Source organism: Setaria italica, chromosome III (genome assembly GCF_000263155.2).
Source record: "Setaria italica strain Yugu1 chromosome III, Setaria_italica_v2.0, whole genome shotgun sequence".
Classification (NCBI taxonomy): Eukaryota; Viridiplantae; Streptophyta; class Magnoliopsida; order Poales; family Poaceae; genus Setaria; species Setaria italica.
Window position 1 is genome coordinate 5,963,580 of NC_028452.1, and position 21,035 is coordinate 5,984,614.

Genomic DNA, 21,035 nt, shown 5'->3' on the forward strand with positions numbered 1-21,035 from the left:
ATAGTAGTTCGGGATGGGCGATCTCGTCATCACCTCCAAGGAGGACCACGGCGCCTGAGGGCGTCGTCGGTGACGGCACCGGCCGAAGCCGGGCTAGGATTTCTCCTGATCGAACCATCCCAACCGGCGTCGCTCCAACTGGTGCAAGCGCGGCCATACCAACATGTGGGTGGGAACGCCTCGAAACAACACCTCCATGGAGGAGACGGCACCTGTAGGTGTCGCTGTTGTCGGCTAACGGCATAACGCCGGGCTAGGATTTCTCCCGGCGAGTTCCCGACCCGTCGGCGCAGCGCAGGCACCGAGAATGACGAGGAGCCTTCGCCGCCCTTGAAGAGAAGCTGGGGAGCACGGCTTGAAAGAGCGGCAGGACGCCAACCCCTCACGCCGTTGGGCACCTCAAGAGCGGCGCGGAGGCCATGGAGGCTCTTGGCCAAGTACTGGTTGCCCAGCCACGTCTCCACCAGCCGGGAGAGCTCGTGCCCCGCCGCAGCCAGTCGAGCTCGACCCCGCCGCCGCCGGCCTTGCGAGCTCGAGCCCTGCCACCGCCGGCCCGGGGCACGGGCACGACCAGCCCCACGCCGAAGCCAAGCACCGTGGATGCACCGAGTCCGGGTGCCATGCTCGGACATGGCTGCTCTCGCACCCGAACAGGGGACAAGAGACCCACCACCGCCGGCAGTCACGTCTCCGTCCCGTCGCCGGCACCCCAGATCCGGTAGAGTAGGGACCGGATCTGGCCCAGGAGGCCCCGGATCCGCTGCCTTGCTGGCCGCCATTGCCATGGGCGCTACTGGAGCTCCAAGCCCAACACAGGGAGAAAGAGAACATGGGAGAAAGAGAAACAAAAACTTGATTTGAATCGTGAGGTTGAGGATGGAGCAAGCAGCTAGCTGCCTGCCCAGGCAAGCTAGTATGCCCATTGGTTGCAGGTTTTTTTTATCAAGATTCGATAGTGATGAACCAAGTGAATGAATGGTCCACCAATACAGTACGTGTTGTCCTGCCCTGTCCTCGCATGAATGAATGTGCAAGATTCTCGCCCTTCATTCTATCCCGAGTGTTGCCCTGCTGCTATGCAAGATTACTGCGCCAAATATGCTATTTTGTTGCAAAAGGACTTACTGCCACGAAATACATTCCGTTGCAGCAAGACCTGTTGCCACGGAACCAATGTAATAGTCGTTATATTGTCACGGCATCAGCCATCGTAATTGTTTTCTAATACAATGCTAATTGGGTGGCAATTAGAATAAATGTTGCAACAACATAAAATACGCGGCATAAACTTTGAAGCGTGCTACTATTTGCCACGCCTGCCAAAGATTTTGATATCGTTGCAATTAGTATATATTGCCGTGTTTGACCCTACTGTGATGATTTCTTTTTTATCAATGCAAAATCATGATTTACGTCTATTGTGTTGGTGGGTTACTTCTCTATCTTCTAATACGAATGCGTATACATGATCTTTCTATTGGGCCTCCGGCCTCTATAAATTTTCTATTATGTGGGCTGATACAGCTCATACGCCTTCACGACAAATCAGATAGCCAACTAGGCCTTTTAGCCCATACGCACACTAATAACTGGCCCATTAGGTCCCTTTCCCGTGGGCTGTGGCCTGTGATATCAGTCAGATTTACACTTGCTACAGTTCCAAGTTCATATACCTTCCTTTTTTTTAAGGCCATATACACAACTTTAGAGATCTTGAGACCTGCCACAAATGCAAACATATACCACCAGACATGCAAAGGTAAAAGCAGCTATCCATTTCTCATCAATAAGGGTGAAAGGGATCTGTACCCAACAAAAATTGACTTTTGTCTTGGTTCATGTACACAACCTTTGATGCTTTTTGTTGAAGACAACGTTACCATTAATTATTTTAACCATCATGCCTCCAGCTTTCATTAAGAATGTTAATCTACTTACAAACAGCACGGAAGGATGGTGTTCGTCTCCAAATTATCTTGAAAAGTTGCTGAGCTAATTTGACGGTGCACGTGCCTAATTGACTCCGACAGGCCAAAACATATATATAGAGAGAGAGATCGAGTTGGGTAGATTTCAAAAGTAACTTTTCGTGGAGGAACAGAATAAACCGCACCGAATCTTGTGCATAGGCTGTCCAGATTATATTCAGTGAACCGTCTCCTAATTATCTTAAAAAGGTGGCTAAGCTAATTTGACGGTGTACGTGGTTAATTGGCTTCGACAGGCAAACATCATATATAGAATTGGATAGATTTCAAAAATAAATTTTGAAGGGGGAACAGAATAAACTGCACTGAATCTTGTGCAGTATGCTGTCCAGATTATATATAAGTCATACAATCTTACTCCACTGCTGATGATGCATTCTGTTTCTATCAACCACGCAATGCTTAATAAGTGTCTGCTTTAGTTTGACAGCAACTTTAATGTTTTTCTCATTCATCCATCAGTGGTTATTGGAAAAGTAAGGAAGATGAGGAAGCTCCAATTAAAAGCCAGCACTCGGGAAAAAAAAATAACTCACATGTTCTATAGTAACTAAACAAAAATAAAGTTCGATTACTTAATTTATGATTTTTTTGTTTCACTTTTCCGTGTTCGATTACTTAATTTGTTATGGAAGACAGCTTTGGTCTGCTTTGTAATTTCTTTTCTTCCAGCCCATATCCCTGTCTCTTTCTCTGGTACTAACATGAAGTGTAGGTATATAATATTCTCACTCACTTCGAATTATTAGCACACTTGCTACCAGTTCCATGTAATGAAGGAATGCTGTCTTAGAGATTAAAAGAATAAATTGCCACTTTCAAATAGAGAGACATATGGCCCTCTGTTGAAAATTATACTAGAATTCTTTGCAAACCAAAAACGTATATATGCTGCTATACGATAATGGCACTGATCTAAACAAGAAAAAATTAGGTATTGTTTGTTGCTAACAAAAGCTCTAGGTATAGTATCACTAGTATATATGCGTAGCTCCCAGTGTCCACCTTTGCTGAGAATTTCTTCAACATTCGGTCTCGTTTATCAATCAAAAAGCTATTCATTAAGGGCCATGTTACCTTGATCTATGCATGCATATGATTTTTGGGTAACAGAATTTAAAACTCATAACAAATTTTGGTATATGTTCAATCTTCTTTTTTATTATCATATATGGACCCCCAATAATTGAGACCCTTTAATTTCTTTACAATACATTAAGAAATTAAAAACTTAAATTTAAGAAGTCCCATATCTGTGTGTATTACTGAATGGTCAATGCATCAATCTGATTGAGGATGCCATGCGATTTAAGTAATACTAGTTGTCCGATGGGAATATATGCAAAATGCTAGGATAGCTTTAGACGTCATGATACAAAGTATCTAACATTTGCTTATGTTTTCCTTGCATGTCAAAGGTTCATTGGGTGCATCATTTTACTCTCATGCCGACAACTCAATATATTCTTAGTTGTCTGAAGAGTGCACTCATACTCTCATCCTAAATTATGGCTGGCATATTCTTTACGTAGGTGATGCGCACTTAACCAGAAGATGCAACTACAAAGAAAATCATGTAACTGGCTACGATTGCTACGAAAGAGAAGATTTGATGCTGTGGTCAATAATTGACTTCCATGACAAATTAGGAAAGGCAATGATGATGCCCTCCATATTTAGCTTAATAACGGCCTCTTTAATGGTAGAGGATAGGTCCTTTTATCCAATAAATTTTGAAATGTCATAACATAAATTTTACTAAGCTATTTTATAAGGAGAAGCACGCAGTAGCCATCAGAACAGTTCATTACTAAAATCAAACTGTTTGTTTCCCTTTTTCCAACTGGGAGCAGAACCAAATAGGCCTAGGTGGCGAGCGACCAAGCGAACGTGCCTAAATTTTGTATATAGTTACTATGTACTCTAATAGAATTATTGTCTTTTAAAATTTGCCTTGATCTGGTGGCCGCCTGGATAACATCTTGTTACAAGGCACCGATGCTCCACATCATCGATATGGCTTCTCGAAGGCACAAAGGAACGCACGTGTCTCAATTCCAAGGGCAAATCAACTTTGCTCTAAAAGTTGTATCTATCTCAATGCTTGCATATCCCGGTAGTTTCATGCAATGTGGGCTAAACTTCTGCGTGCACAATATTTAGGTAATTAAACTATATGGTCAAAGTTGGTAAAAAAACAAATAAAGTCTTATAAACCTTAGAGCTTAATTATATGATATTATATTTGGCCCTGAAGAATATTTGGGCAGAAAAAAGCGTGCGTGCACAAAATCATATAAGCTGTGTAAAAATATGCCATTTTCTCGACATCCACTCATGTGCAGAATCCAATACCACAACCCATCACTGGGGAGCAAAATTAAGAAACTCGTATACGTATGCCGGAACATGAATGAAACTGTAGTCACATCTGTCTCCTGATGTCACAAAAGTCAAGAGGAAAAAGAAAAAAGGAGTGTGAGAAAGCTTCCCAGCCTACACACATATAGGTGCCGGGGACCTGAGGTGGGGTTTTGTTGGGGCTCAAAACTAAGCTCATTATCTAGGGTCAACAGCTTTCAAAAGCTACATCTCCTTCCTTAATTTTCTCCGACCCAAGTATTGGGCATTGCATCCGTCCATCCGGTCCAGATCTCGAGAATAAATGGCACGTAGCCTCAAGATCTTCTTGCTAGCTTGTTCATTGGTAAATACTAGATTTTAACTCCAAATTAAAACGGCCTGTCCAGCCACTACATATCTACGCAGCCCTAATGGATTGAGATGGACCTTTACAAAAGAAAAGGTAGATTCCAAGGACCCCTGGATTAAGGATTATGATTAGGAATCGTATCATCCACTCTACGTCCAACGTTGTGGCGATACCGTGGCCGTTCGATCGGAAATGAATGATCCAAGATACACACCAGGAGCACTAGTGTAAGAAATATATTCTTGCAAGATAGCGTGAGGTGATCCACCACGTATCCTTAATTTCATGGTACTCATCGTCTAGATCAGTATCTTGCAAATTCTTGTTGCAATGACTGCTGAGGAATATTTGACCAAATTAAAGCTCATCAACCATATCTCTTTTATTTGCACTGTGTGAGTATACGAGCATCTCATTTCAGAACTCTTCCCACGGATGCCTATAAGTAGGCAACAGTCGTACTCCCCATACCACGCCACACCAAGCCCCATTTCAGCTTAGCAAGCTTTGTGTACCAGTGTCTTGGTCTTTCTGCAACAAGCTAAGTGACCAGACCACAAGCTATATAGGGCCGGGCGGCGATGAGCATGTCGAGGGACCCGCTCGTGGTCGGCAACGTCGTCGGCGACATCGTGGACTACTTCCCTGCGTCGGCGCTGCTCCGGGTGTCCTACGGCGGCCGCGAGATGACCTGCGGGTCGGAGCTGAGGCCGTCGCAGGTGGCGACCGAGCCGGCGGTGAGCATCACCGGCGGAGGCCACGACGGCAGGGCACTCTTCACGCTCGTGATGGTGGACCCTGACTCGCCTAGCCCAAGCAACCCCTCCAAACGGGAGTACCTCCATTGGTACATACGTCTAACGACTAAGCTCTCGCTAGATACATTTTTTTGCATGCTAAATTGCTAATGCATATTAGAGTTGCTTGGGTTGGGTTCTTTGTTGATTTTGCTGTTTTTTCATTTGTTGTATTGTCTAATCTGAGTTCACATATTCTTTTTAATATAATCAGCAGCTCTTTTACCCGATTTGTTTAAAAAAATGCTAATGCATGATTTTCTTAACGATGATGTCTTGCATCTATAGGTTGGTGACTGACATACCAGAAGGAGCTGGTGCCAATCATGGTACGTGAGCTTATGTACATCGCTCAGAGCTGTATTTTGAATTTGAATTTTATGCACGAACCAGTTCACTCAAAAAACTTATGACATTCATTAAGAATGATGGTTGAGGCCGGATTTTTCCTTAATCTAAAAAAACTCAAAAAAACGTATAACGCTCCATCGAGGTATTGACAATAATTGTGCATCGGCAAGGAAACGAGGTGGTGGCGTACGAGAGCCCGCGGCCAACGGCGGGGATCCACCGGTTCGTGTTCATCGTGTTCCGGCAGGTGGTGCGGCAGGCGATCTACGCGCCAGGGTGGCGCGCCAACTTCAACACCAGGGACTTCGCCGCCTGCTACAGCCTCGGCGCCCCCGTCGCCGGCGCCTACTTCAACTGCCAGAGGGAGGGCGGCTGCGGTGGCCGGAGGTACAGGTGAAGCGATCAAGAAATAAGCCATCGGGAGCTAGCCGGTGGTGATTATCAAAGGAAAACGGATATATATAGCGATGGGGAAAAAAATTATGGGACACACAATAATGCATGGAGTGTATAGGCTCCTATGCACCGTATTGTTTCTAATCCATCTACGATGTGCATGATTGATGAGGCTGTTAATAAGCAGTACTCTAATCTATCCATTTGATAGCACTTTTCTGTTATCGTTGAAGTGTCTTCGTTTCAAATTATTTGTGCACAAGGAAACAGGAATGTGTTCGTTACACTTTTGCACTCTCTGCCCAAAGTTTAATATTCTCAAACGAAAAGGTTACGGATTTGCAGTATCGGATTGTATCACCTCAGTCAGGAAAATCTGATCTGGATATTGACCGGAATTCGCAGACTAGTAACAGCTCAAAAACACCAAACGTAATGCATGAAAAATTGGTGCTCTTGTAAAAAAAAATACTTGGGCTTTGTATCATATGATCAAAATATGGTTAAGCGAAATTCCCGGACTTGCTAGTAACAGCTCTGAAAAACTATTCAAATGCAATATGAAGAAATTAATGGAACTCCTACAGAAAAATTGGACGTGTACCAAATTAACTAAAATTTGAAATAGGCCGGTATATAATATATATATACACACACACTTGAAAAGGAGATGGAAGATAGATGCAATTTCAAGTACTTTATACAAAATAAGTTCGAATGTGATCCAAAAACTGCAAGCTTGGACAGGCCCACACGGTCTATCTATCTGTCCAAGTATCCATCTTCGATCGCGTGGTACGCCAACACATGCAGCGCCGCAAAGGCAACGAGCACGCGTGTAGAATAGCACCGCTAGTTCAATAATTTGTTGTTAATTTCCGAGCTTAAGATTAAGCTGTTGTCTGAATATAGGAGTAGGATGCATCGACACAAGGCAACGAGATGTACTACTTTTTCTTAATAGAAATACTAAGTACTGTACTAAGCTATCAACAGAAGTACCCACTAGCTAAAGCTCTCAAGACCACTTAGCGGCAGTTTAGCTGTTCTTGGGACCAAATTAATTTGATTATGAGACCACATATGAATATCAATTCCTACTATCTTCTTTTATCTGTCACGTATTAATAATGCACCATCGTTCTGTCATAGTCCATTGTGACATTGTCAGACAATTCCTGAAAAATGAGCGTATGATGAAAAATTCCTAACTAAATCCACAATTAAGGCATAACATATCTTCTCTCTACTGACACACGTCTTGGTGGATCAAACTCTTTCAACTTTAGGTCGGTCCTATCGCTCGATAGGAAGGGAGACCGACAAGGTGAAACCTATCTCACCTAAAATTAAGGGCTAGCAGCTTCTCAGCGTGAAAAGTCAGAAGTTTAAATAAACAGTAAATTTTTCGTGCAGCTTCCGGAAAGCTGGAAGCTCGAAAAAGCTGAGTTTATATGGGAAGCTGAAAAGCTCAGTTTTCCAAGCTTTTCGTAGCCTTTTGAGTCCAGAAAGCTAAACACATCTTCTAAAAGCTAGTGTTAGCCTTTAAAAATAAAATCAGCAGCAATTTTTTAGAAAAATCTCAAAAGCTATAGCTTAAACAAACTGGTAGTACTCACTTTTTATTCTCGCACCACCACCGCCACACTTGCCGTGTGATGTGGTCTATGGCTGCTATGTAACCGTTACCGGACATATAAGTGGTGAGGCTGCAGCTCACGTAACAGGAGAGCAAAAGGATAATGAGAGAGTCATTACTTGTCCTCCTCGTTTGTCGGAAAGTAGGAAATGGTTGTAACTTGTACTCATTGGAGGTACTTTAATAACATATAGTCGGTTATTTCCAATAGCTTAGCTATATCCTTGGTTGTCTTCATTGGAGGGGTGATGTCATCCTCGATGATTTTTAGCCGTTGGAGATACAGGAAATTAAATCTTCATATATACTGTGGCAGAGAGTTGTCATCCATGAATCAAACAATCGTGTCTAGTTCGCTCACATTTTTCTAGTAATCGCTGTATCATCAAGAAGTGCACAATGGCATTGCGTTATCACTTTTTTTCCTTTTGCAAAAGAACACAGAGCTCAGACGAATGCACACTCTGATTACACGTATTTCTATAGCATCCTCACTCAGTAGACGTACCATCAGATAAAGTGAGGTGCTGTGGACCTTTTTGTTGAAAAGAAAAAACAAAAGTAAGTTTCCATCTCGCCGGTCTCAATCCCACATTGTTCGAATCCTTCCTTGCAGTTAGCAACGGCCAAACAGTGAAGCACTTCCAAAAAGAAATTATTCCTACCCACTACACATACGAGGTCAGGTCCGGTCAAGACGAAGACGGACGTGCCGACGTTGGTTGGTAGTTGGTACGGCCGAGTTGCCGACACAACCCCATATTTGCAGAGCAGATACCAAATCCCACAAACGACGAGGATCGAGCTGCTTGGCCGACGACGCTGCACGTTCGCCGCCGGAGCAGGGCCGGCCGCCGCAATTTCACGGCGGGGCCGGCGATGGCGAGATGACGGCGACGCAGCTGGGCACGAATTGGAATTGATGAGCAGCGAATGATTGCCCCGCCGGAAAGATTATTCGATCCGATAGATTGGTGAACCTATAGCTAGTGCGGCCGAAAGCTGCAGCGCCTTGCGTTTGCGTGGCCGTGGCGCCGTGCAAAGTGCATCCCGCGGCCCGGCCGCCGGCGCCGCCGCCCTGCAGGGCGGAGCAACTTGCGCGCCGTCATCGGAGCTGTGATCGACACCCGGTGTAAATCTCGATGATCAAGCTAGGTCCACGCACCCAGCTAAAAGCATGTGGATCAGTATATATCCAGTGATTGCTATGTGACATCTGTGTATAGCAGGGCGAGCACAAATCTCGAGAAAACGTGAGTGTATGGCTGACCTCCATCTAGTTACTAGCTAATTGCATGAGGAATCCGGCAATTTTTGTTGCCTAGCTGGACAGATGGAAAGGCATATCGATCTAGTATACTGTACCAAAAGTGGTGTGGGATGGATCCTTGACTGGGATGGGATCCAAGCACTTTCCTTTCAGCTACATTACAAGAACATTAATAATGGAGCGACTTGATTAGAGCATCTCCATTGGTCTCCCAATAACTAGTTAATAGGATGTCCCAATATCACTTTCATTGTTATTGGAAGAGTTGCTTTTGCAGTCTCCCAATAATCTCATCCCAATCCAATTACCGTATTGGGAGGGTCACACTTTATTTAGGAAGATTTGAGGTGAATTATTGGATAGTCCCAATAATTATTGGGAAAAGAAAAAAAGGTAAAGGGAGACGGTTGGAGCACTATTTTCTTATCAACTCTCCCAATACGATAGTTGGATTGGGGAAAGGAAGACTGCTAGAGATGCTCTTAGGTCCATCGAGGTAGAACCAACCTATCCGTTTCAAGTATCAGATTCAAAAGGTGCATTGTATTTCATGGCTAATTATTCTTTCGACGGTAGGCAAAGTGGCTGTAGTAACTACCTAGTTCTAGAACTAGTTTTCAATAACAATTTCAATTGATTTTAGAACTATTTTAAAATTCAAGTTCTTTTAAATTAGACTATTCAACTGCCCAACCAGAATATATAAAATTTCCTGTAGTTAATATAAATGCTTATGCAGTGGCATTTATTCCATCGAATCTTCCTAGCTAGTTTATGTCATTTCACTCTCATAAGCTTCAAGACAAAACGAGGTCAACATCATACGAAGAGCATAACGATACTAATCAATTGGTGAAACGGCATCATAAATAACATGGAGGTCCAGAGTTGAGTACCAAGGGGAATTTGTGTAGCTTTCAAACATAAAAGGTAATATTCTAGAGTTAGAAGGATGATGATACCACTCAAATTTTTGGCCTCACATGCGGATGCGAGCCAGATAACGTGTCGAGCATATATGGTGAATTATTTAACAAGAACAAAAATTTATTCGCATGGAACAAAATGTTTCTATACCTAAAAAAATGAGGTAAACACATGGTGATGAGGACATCACCATGCTAGACACCCACGAGTCATGATCTTCCCCAAGTTACAGATCGTCACCAACTCGGTCGTTGCGTTCAGTTCGGATTCAACCGATACCCCTGCACGGTTTCGGCCATATCTCCCTCATACAACATCGAAACGAGACGTTCTTTGATGCGTTGGAACGGGGACGCCGCCGCCGTTCTTTTGGTTCTGATCCTAGCTCTATAAGGTTCGTGGATCATTCTATGTGACCACAACAAGTTGCTGCATCACCAGTTTTGGGCTAACTTGGCCTTGTATCGTGTCGAGCCTTAAGCCCAAGTTGTGGGCGCCCCCCTGGTCGCACCCAACCCTAGTTTGCCCTTTTGATATAAACTCAGTAGCCGCCACCTTAGAAACTCGGGTTTTGTTTAGTTCTAGTTTTACTTTAAGAAATTAAGATTGATACGTTGTAACTGTGGCGACAAGTCCTTTTACAGTGATCCAGGGCTCCTGTTCCTATTCTCCTCGACTGTGTCGATTAGTCCTTTCGAATTGAGAGCTTGAACCCTTCTTTACTTCATTCATATTTGCAATTTCAGATTGCGTGTTTATACTTTCTTGCTTGTGTCCTTCGATTCGCTTGCAGGGAAAGCCTTCTTGGCGAGGTCAATCAAGTTGTGCTCGGTTGATAACCAACGGAGTAGCGGTGTAGCGGTCGCAGGGATTCGAATCAGTCTGATTAGAAGCCCAGATCGTCAACGTCGAGTCTCCACCAATCAAATTTATCACTACCTTTCGGAAGATCTGGTTAGTGCTACATCACATGGAACAAATTTTCTAACCCGTGTTTTAGTTAACATGAATTGCCGGCACACAACCTTCATTAAAAATGATTCAAGTTCCTTTTTTAGATAATGGATTCAAGTTAATTACTCCCACGATTGAATTCAAACCTTAGATTTTCTACTAATGGAAATAAACACGAAAATGGTACAGAAGGAAAGAAATGCAGGTCAGTGTGATCGCGTAAATACACGCGGCGGTAAGACAAGACAGCGTAAACGGCCTGACACAGGGGTTAACCGCTTCCTCCCCTTCATCAAAAACCGCTACCCTCTCTCGCGCGCCATTGCGTCTCCGTTGCGCCCTCACCCGCCCGCCGCTCAGCGCGCGGCCTCGCCCCGCGGCGGCTGGCGGCCGGCCTGTGCACCGCGCCCTCTCCCACCGGCCACCGTCGATCACGTCTCGTAATGGCGGACGGGCATGGCGAAGGTGCCGCCTGGGAAGGGCCCTACGACCCGTTCCTTATGCAGGACGACTTCGACGACGTCATGTACTTGCTCGACATGGCCGCCGTCGTCCTTGACCCGCCGCCGCTGGCAGCACAGGCGCAGAACGTCGCCGCTGGTCCCTCTCCCTCCGGCGACAATAATCTCCTGGAGTGTCCGGCGAAGTCGAACAACGACTCCGTCGGCAACAGCGCTCCTACACACAATGCCGGCGTCACCACCGGTTCTCCTAGCAGGGCGCAAGACGTGGGCGCTAGCACATCGGCGACCGCATCGACGTCATCGCCGGCGGCCACGCACCAGAACGCGTTAGATTGCACCGGCTGCCAATTGCTGCGAGAAGTTCTGCACTCTAACGGTAGACACACGTACCGACGACATGGATCGTCCATGGATGCCGATCAATCACGAATGCTTATACATCTGGCTTCTTGCGAATTTCTAGGGTTTGAGGCGACAAAGCTTAGTATCCATGGGGCCGCCGGGGTGTTCTACCATGCAACACTGGAGGTGTACCGCATCAATTCCGAGGGCATGGCAACATCACTGACGCATCAGTCCAACATTGAGTAAGTTGGAGAGACTCGAATTTCATGTTGTGGCAAATTTCTCGAATGCTTTTGCAGTGCATCTACTAGCAGTAATTTGGTTGAAGCGCATAGTTTCAGGTGCCGGGACTACGAGTGGGTGAAACGCTACCTGACGGGCTACGCCCAGCAACGCGCTGGCGGAGGCTACACCGTCATCCATGACTCGGTCTCGGCGTTCCACGACGCCCTCTGCACCAGGATGAGCTACGGCGGCGGCAACGTTGAAGGCGGCGACGACCGCTGTGAAGGGGAAATAATGGCAGCAGCAGCAGTGGAAAATGGTGGTGGTGATCATCAGCATCAAGAACTCGCCGGTGCTGCTGATGCTGCTGCACATCCTCCCGTCGAGCAGGGCGACGCGCCGGCAGCAGCAGCAGCAGCAGGTTGGATTGTGCATCACTGCATCAGCTCTTCTGATCTTCTTGCCCTTTGCATTAGGTTCTAGCTATCTAGGGTTTAAGTTTCATATTCAGTTTATCAGTTACGACTTATGAATAAAGATTACTGTTTCAAATGTATAGGGCCTTCTGAACCAAGTGCTGATAACGAGCAGGAGCAACGGGAGGTTCGCCCGGTTGGCGGCAGGAGTGCACTTGCGATCCAGGTATCTATGACACGTGATCATTCCACTGGATCTACTGTTTTCTGGCACACAAATTGTTTGTTACACCTCAGCTACGGTTAGTTAACATTGGAATTACAAATTTACAACTAGTTTAACATTTTTAATTTGCAGAGGGAGAGAGCGAGCAATCTGCAGCTGAGCGACCTGGCGCGCTACTTCCACCTCCCCATGACCGAGGCCGCCAAGCACCTCGGCGTCTGCGCCACCGTCCTCAAGACCACCAGCCGCAGGTTCAACGTACCTCGCTGGCCTCACCGAAAAGTAACCACAAGTTCACATGACCTAGCTCTCCTTAATTTAATTATGTGCTTCGTCCTAATCTCCTTTACTAATATTTTCTGATGATTTTTTCTCTTTCATATGTTTAATCAACCGGTGATGGGGATTATATTTGTTTGTGTGCAGATCAAAAGCATTGACAACCATGTTGCCAAGCTGAGGAGGAGCGGCGGCAATGGCGGTGCAGCGGCGATGAGTGAGATGGAGAGGCTCACCGAGTCCAGGAGAAAGATTTACGCTGACCTGGTTGGTCAGTAAAGACCAGGCACATTGTCTACAATTTTTACACTGGAAATAGTACTTGTAATAAGATGCCGCGCAGATATATACTTTGTTGTCTAGTAAGATGCCAACAATTTTTGTTTACAAGAAAGGGAATAAGGAGAGAGCCCTCTCCTAGATTTCATGGATGCTAAAATGAGATGGATTGTCAGGTCCGAGGAAAAAAAATCAAAAATTAAATAAAACGCCACATACACGCACGCATAATTGCCCCTGCTAACACACGCACGCAACCTTACCCCAATGAGCACCTCCGAAAGATCTAGTCGGCAAATTATATTGGCACAATCGAACAAAGAAGTCGCGGATCCATCCCCTTCAAATCAATTCATATCTCCCAAACTATAGGTTTAATTACAATGCATGGATTTTTGTATAGGCATGTATTTCCATGAATCCCCTACTCATATCAAAGTTTTAGATCAATTGAACACCATCTTACTATCCAAATTGAAGTGACACAAAATTCAAGTGACACACAATTTATTTTTGTTCGTAGCAAATATTCCAACGGTGGTGGTGGTGCTGACTCACATATGGTAGATGGAAGGAGAGAAATTTGGCCCACTTGGGCCCACATCAAACATCTCGGAGTAGGTAGATAGACGACTTGCGATTTACAAAGTAGGGAATTCAATCACAAGTTATATTCAGACTCAAATACCGAACGCAAGATTAATTATTCATACTAACCGAACCATTTTGACCAATCTTCAAACTTCAACTCTAAACAAATGTCAAATTATTTTTAAAATAGCATGGTTTGTGTTACAATTTGTAAGTGACGAAGTACTTGATTTTTTTTTAAAAAAGATTACTCCTCGTACGGTATACACTGGCACTAAATATTCAGTTTTACCAACAGTACTGACGATGGCCATCATATTTCCTTAATATTTCTCTCGTATAGACGATGGTAAATTTTAGTGCAATTCAATACCATTCCATATGCTCGTCACTTCAAAAAAAGGGCAACCAGTCTCCACACGTTATCATTCCATGTGAGATTAATTTCAGAGACAAAAATACTTGAATTTGAAATGGGAATTCACAGGCAACATCGATTTTTCCTTCGACTATACCACTAATATACACAGTTATCCGCTAGCTATATGATTATGTGTTTGAAACGAAAACTCAACTATTTTGTCATCTGTTATGTACGATCTAAACCGTGACTGCCGGAGTTGGGAGCTCCGGTATGCCACCCTGGCTGTTGAGCACGATGACCTTCCCCTCTGAGTCAACATCCACAATGGCAGAGTCACCCTCCTTGACCTCCCCAGCGAGCATCTTCTCCGCAAGGCTGTCCTCCAGCAGCCTCATGATAGCCCGCCTCAACGGCCGTGCACCGTAGCTGGGGTTGTAGCCTTCATCCACCACCCGCTCCTTGAACTTCTCAGTAACCTGCAGGTTGATGTCCTTGGCCTTGAGTCGGTCGAAGACCTCCTGGAGCATAATATCCGCGATCTCCTTGACCTCGAGCTTGGTGAGCTGCCTGAAGACGATCATCTCATCGAGACGGTTGAGGAACTCGGGGCGGAAGTACTGCTTCATCTCCTCAATGACGAGGCTCTTGATCCTGCCATAGCTGCTGTCCTTCTCGTCGGAGTCGAGGTCAAAACCAATCTTACGCCCACCCTTCTCAATGACACTGCTCCCGACGTTCGAGGTCATGATTAGGAGGGTGTTCTTGAAGTCCACTGTTCTTCCCTTGCTGTCGGTCAACCTCCCGTCTTCCAAAATCTGGAGCATCATGTTGAAGACATCAGGGTGTGCCTTCTCAATCTCATCAAAGAGCACAACTGTGTATGGGCGCCTTCTAACTGCCTCAGTCAGTTGGCCACCCTCAGTGTATCCAACATATCCTGGAGGTGAACCGATCAGCTTGGAAACTGTGTGCCTCTCCATGAATTCACTCATATCAAGCCGGATCATAGCCTCCTGAGAGCCAAAGTAATAGGCAGCAAGGGCCTTAGCGAGCTCTGACTTCCCAACACCGGTGGGACCTGCGAAGATAAAGCTTGCAATCGGCCTGTTGGGGTTCTTGAGGCCCACACGAGCACGGCGAATGGAACGACTAATAGCTACCACAGCCTCATCTTGGCCAATGACACGTTTGTGCAAAGTCTCTTCCATCTTAAGAAGCTTATCAGATTCATCACTGGAAACCTTCTCCACTGGAATGCCAGTCCATGACGATACTATGTGCTGGATATCTGCTTCATTAACCATAGGTCCTGTCTCTCCAGATTCCTCCTCTGCTTTGCTCATCTCTTTGCTCTTGTCAATGAAAGCTGTTATCTGGGCTTTCAATTCCATTTCACGGTCTCGCAGCTCTCCAGCCTAATGGCAATACCCAAAAAAGAACAGAATTTAGCTGTGAGCATTGGGGAAAAAGGTACACACAATTAAGTAAACAAAAGTACAGGCAGAAAGGCAGAGCATAGGCATCAACATATGTAACGAAAGCAGGGAAAACAGTTAAATAAACAAAGGCAGAATCAGAGACAAGTGAAATTGCACGTTATCAAATTTTAAAGTCAAGTGATAACTATTTAAAGTCAAATAAACAATTTTAAAGTCAAGTGAAATAAACAATTAAATTTTACTCTCACTGACAAGTGATAACTATTTAAAGTCAAAAGTGCAGCAATTTTTTTTAACTCGTATATTACATCTTAAAATGGAAAATAGAGAATATCACTCAAATAGAACACTGATGAAAGGAACAAGAATTGCTGAATCATCCAAAAGTATCTGTCATCTACCAACTATATATCTAAATATTTTGTATATACAAGTGAATGTTTTCCATAAAGCAGTTATGGTGGATGGAAGTTATGGAGTAATATCATCTGCCAGGAGGAGAGGCCTGGTACCATTTCAGTTTGCATCACAACATGAAATAGATGTGAAATTTAGTAAACCTAGTCAGTTACCTTTTCAAAATCCTGGCTACGAACAGCTTCATTCTTCTGTTTTGTGACTTGTTTGAGCTCTTTGTCAAGCTCTCTTGCTTCCTCAGGAACCTGCACTAAAAGTTCGATTTAAAATTGTTTTGGGCATGCAAAAATTAAGCATAAAAAATAAACGAAAGCAGATGCCTCGGGATACTTTTACCTGTGCATGCTGTAGCCTAACACGGGAACCTGCTTCATCAATCAAGTCAATTGCCTTGTCCGGGAGGAAACGATCACTGCAAACAAAATATGCTGTCAGGTGATGATAAAGATGCAGCATAGTAGCAGAGTTAAATCATCCATGAACATAGTCAGAAATGAAGTGCACTAGTTTCTCTGAGATGTTAGCTAAGGTTCCAGGGTATTTTGCTTGTACTTGTTTACATGATCAGCTGAAGTGACACACCTGATGTATTGATATGAAAGCTTTGCAGCTGCAATCAGAGCTTCATCAGTGTAACGAAGTTTATGATGGATCTCGTATCGTTCCCTAAGTCCTCTGAGAATTTCTATGGTTTCATCTACTGTTGGCTCTGGCACTTTCACGGGTTGGAAACGCCTTTCCAGGGCTGGGTCTTTCTCAATGTGCTTCCTATATTCATCAAGTGTAGTCGCTCCAATGCACTGAAATTAGACATAACAAGTTGGTTGTAACAACCTCAAGACAAGGAAGAGCGATGAAAAAACTCATGTTGAAGGAAAAGAAGATACTTCACTTGCGCAAAAGAAAAGAAAACAGAAAATTAACCACAACATAGGAACATGTAATCTTATCTACGCACCTGTAGTTCACCTCTTGCTAATGCTGGCTTCAAAATGTTAGCAGCATCGATAGCACCTTCTGCTGCTCCTGCTCCTATCAGAGTGTGAACTTCATCAATAAAGAGTATTATCTCGTCACTTTGCTTGATTTCTTCCATCAGCTTCTTTAATCTTTCTTCGAATTCTCCACGGTATTTTGTGCCAGCAACAAGAAGTCCCATGTCAAGGGTAATGACCTGCGGTAAATTGGTTGAAGAAATATCCATCATTTCCTCACAATCTCATCAAAAGAATGCAGAAACAAAGCAGAAAAATAAAAGGTATGATCTTCATAATGTCTTCCATAGATTAATCAGTTACAAATTACAATTCTAATATAACGTGTCGCAAATAAGTATGAATACAGCATACTTTGCTCTTTTATTTGCTCAATTATTGTTGGGGTCAGTGCAGATGATTAGAAAATTCTACAACATTTTGAATGCTTAAATATAGGGCTAATATGACTCGAAATATCAAGCAGGCTCTTCAATGATTAACATTGTACCTACATACTAGAATGCCAACTGTACGGGGCTACTCAACTAAAATGAGAAAGAAAAGAGCAATATGTGCATGCACCCTCATGTAGAGTAGCATAAATATGCCATACACAACAAAACAGAAGTGCATAAAAGCAAAAGCTTATTCCTAAGCTCATATGTTCACATAAGTTGCAGAATCAATTAAGCAAAATAGTAAAAATAGAAACATATTGTGTATTTGCTCCGAAATGATGCAAAAGAGGCTACCTTTTTCCCTTCTATTGTTTCAGGCACATCGCCTGTAGAAATGCGTTGAGCCAGTCCTTCAGCAATTGCAGTCTTTCCAACACCAGGCTCTCCAATCAAGCAGGGATTGTTCTTCGTTCGTCTACCTAAAATTTGTACCACACGCTCAATCTGTGGCTGCCTACCAACAACAGGATCTAGCTTTCCCTGCAGATATGATAAATATTACTGAATACTTCTTTTCCAGCACTTGTGCTTATTATAATACAGGAGGACAGAAAAATTACCTCTTCTGCTAATTTTGTTAAATTAGTTCCATACTCCTCGAGCGTAGGCATCTTATTACCACTACTCCCTCCTCCAACTCCAGCACCAACAGCTTCTGTGGTCTCACCAATCATTCGGATAACCTAGAGATCCATGATATTGAAAACATGCTAATTAAACAAAATTTGTTTTCAAACAGAGTACTTCATCATTTTAGAAACAGACACCAGATATAGTTTACCTGTGTACGGATATTGCTGGGGTCAGCTCCGAGACTCTCAAGTACACGAGCCGCCACACCTTCACCCTCACGAAGCAGTCCAAGAAGCAGGTGCTCAGATCCAATATAATTGTGTCCTGGAAAGGGAAGCGTTTAGTGCTCGAAAAAAATCTTATACAGAACTTGTCAAAAATCAAGTGCACTATGATACGATACATAGAAGGAAATGGTATTCTGGTTAAGATAAATGTCTTGACAATTATCAACATAGGAAGTAAATCCACCATAATAAATGAGAAAGCAGGGTGGGATGATTTTACATATACAATTGGTCAATGACAAATATTTTTTTTTACAATAGACAAAGCAAGACAATGGATTCAATTCCATCTTAAGACCTGAATTGTTAAAAGGGACAAAAGTAATATATTGGATGATGCAAAACAAACAGGCCCGTAATGATGCAAATAGCCAAATATGCATAATGAAGATACAAAAATAGCAATGCGATAAGGTTATTCTATGAGATTATGATGCCCATTGCACACATTCACAACTTCCATTCCTTAAAAAGTGGCACGATAGACAAAAATGGAAGATCAATTGCATACAAATAGTGCAATGACCTGTCCATTATCAAATCAGGATCCCTCTTATGTCAGTTAAGAATGATGTGTCGAATACATTTAAGGGAAACTGCACTTGTATCTATGTCAAGACGCCATTTGATATCTTCATATCCAAAAGTCCACAAACTCTACCCAATATTTTCAGCAAAATCTTTCATTAAAAGAAAAGGCTGTCTGGGAGCTTTTTATCAGGACTCACTAGAAAAAATGCCTAAATCTGGAAGTAATCAGAAAAGGAAACTCCATTCTGGGGCTACAAAATGTTGGTCAACAGAGACAATCCTTCTAGATTTTAATCTGATGCAAGTTGCAAATTAAGGAAATAGAAGACAAGACAAAAGGGTATCACAAGAACCATGAGAAGCATACACAGTTGGCAATTCCTTCTAGTTTGATTTAGTTCTAGCAGTTAATTAGAGCGAATAGGAACTGAAATTTAAGGCATCAGGGTAAGGAAAAAAAAAAGAAAAAGAAGCCTTGATTAACCTACCTAATTGGCGAGCTTCCTCCAGTGAGAGCTCCAAAACACGTTTAGCGCGTGGTGTGAATGGTATTTCAACAGCAACAAAGCCATTGCCCCGCCCAATGATCTTTTCCACTTCCACACGTGCATCCTTGAGATTTATACCCATGGACTTGAGCACCTTTGCTGCAATACCAGTCCCCTCTCCGATCAGACCTAAGAGAATCTGCTCGGTACCAACAAAGTTGTGGCCCAGGCGCCTCGCTTCCTCTTGCGCAAGCATGATGACCTTAATAGCTTTCTCCGTGAACCTCTCAAACATCGCCCGAGTAACAAAGCGAGAACGTCTTGTCCGTCGAGAGGATCTGTAAGATGCAACTGCCGACCTGGAATTGGACACCGTTGGTGTCACCGAGAAGCTATGTACTGATCTTAGGCCGACGAATGCTGACATCTTGACAGGGCGGCTAAGAGACATTGCCAACATAGAGGCAGGCCTCCTGGTGCCATGGGACCTCCATCGCTGGGTGCTTATGCGACCCCCGAACGTTGTTCCAAGGGCAACTGACTGGAGTAAAGTCCCTGCCATGGTCAGAAGTGCTGCCCCTTAACCTGTGCAAAGACATTAGATAGTTTAGGAATAGTTAATACCAATCCTCCAAAAATCTCAGATGGACACAATGACTGAAATCAAAACATTCACAGCAGTACAGCCAATTTTCGAAATTTCACCCATCCTCCAGTTAATACCCCAAACAAATCACAAAAACAAACTGTGCTAAAAGTTGGAAAATAAAGTGCGCTACAGAACTCCGCTTCCTACCAAATTAATCCGTAAAATCTGGATGGACATGGACTGTACATCCGCAAAAGAAAGAAACATTTGGATTTGGGGGGAAAGACCTGTTCCCCCGGTTACAGAAAGGGATCGCATCCATGAACTGCGCCCATCGATCGAATTAAATAATGTTTCAACCTCACATTGGCATCGGTTATAACTAAAGAGGGAGAGGGAGATCAGCCATGCATCTTATCCAGAACCAAAACAGAATAAAAATCAAAACTTTTTCCACAAAACAATCTACAGATTCAGGGTCAGGAATCACAGCCCACCCCCGACAACCGGTGATTGCCCATCCATCAATCGAAGAACGCGAATCCTCGATGAGAGTTTCGGGCACGCAACCAAGAACAAGAAATTACCCAATCGCAGAACGAGGAATTCAGAGAGAGAGAGAGAGAGAGAGAGAGAGAGAGAGAGAGAGAGAGAGAGAGAAGCGATGGTGGCGCTCACCTCCGAGGAGAGAGGGGAGGAGGTGGTGGAAGGGCGGTGCGTTGGTGTTGCGTCCTCCCCTGGTCCCTGGAGATAAGGGGGCCGCTTGCTTGGCTTTGGCTGAGTGCCCAACAAAAAAGAGAACACAAGATTGTTCTCCCCCTCCCTCTCTTTCTCCTCCTTTCGTCCAGGCTCCTGATTCTGCCTTTTGTCTGTTTCCTAAGTTTTCTATTTTATGTTTTCTGCATTTCTGAGGATGGGAATTTTTTGACAATTCGGCAATTTTGTTCGTGCCATGCACTGCGATAGATATTTTTTTGGGGGTAACAGATTTTTTTCCCATTGTGAGAACAGAATCAGCGGTGTTCTTGAGTGTTTGCATTGCAAATGTTTGG

At 43.9% G+C, this 21,035-nt stretch overlaps 2 protein-coding genes across 4 annotated transcripts; one reads left to right on the top strand and one right to left on the bottom strand.

Moving 5' to 3' along the window:
• Positions 1-5,191: 5,191 nt before the first annotated feature.
• On the top strand, positions 5,192-6,425 carry LOC101757924 (protein FLOWERING LOCUS T). Its single transcript, XM_004960683.3, has 3 exons — positions 5,192-5,548; positions 5,787-5,827; positions 6,020-6,425. Exons 1-3 carry the CDS (start codon positions 5,283-5,285, stop codon positions 6,244-6,246), a joined length of 534 nt encoding a protein of 177 aa, XP_004960740.1. The 5' UTR covers positions 5,192-5,282; the 3' UTR covers positions 6,247-6,425.
• Positions 6,426-14,252: 7,827 nt separating this feature from the next.
• On the bottom strand, positions 14,253-20,814 carry LOC101758343 (chaperone protein ClpC2, chloroplastic). Of its 3 annotated transcripts, none has more exons than XM_004960684.3 (10): positions 20,662-20,814; positions 19,395-19,979; positions 18,297-18,412; positions 18,076-18,198; positions 17,810-17,995; positions 17,039-17,254; positions 16,663-16,880; positions 16,417-16,492; positions 16,236-16,325; positions 14,461-15,639 (listed from the first exon to the last, which is right to left on the bottom strand). In XM_004960684.3, exons 2-10 carry the CDS (start codon positions 19,954-19,956, stop codon positions 14,461-14,463), a joined length of 2,766 nt encoding a protein of 921 aa, XP_004960741.1. In that variant the 5' UTR covers positions 19,957-19,979; positions 20,662-20,814. The 3 variants fall into 3 exon arrangements, with proteins under 3 accessions (XP_012700255.1, XP_004960741.1, XP_004960742.1); XM_004960685.4 differs by lacking the exon at positions 20,662-20,814 and adding an exon at positions 20,481-20,588; XM_012844801.2 differs by lacking the exon at positions 20,662-20,814 and having other exon boundaries at positions 14,253-15,639; positions 19,395-19,956.
• Between the last annotated feature and the right edge of the window lie 221 nt (positions 20,815-21,035).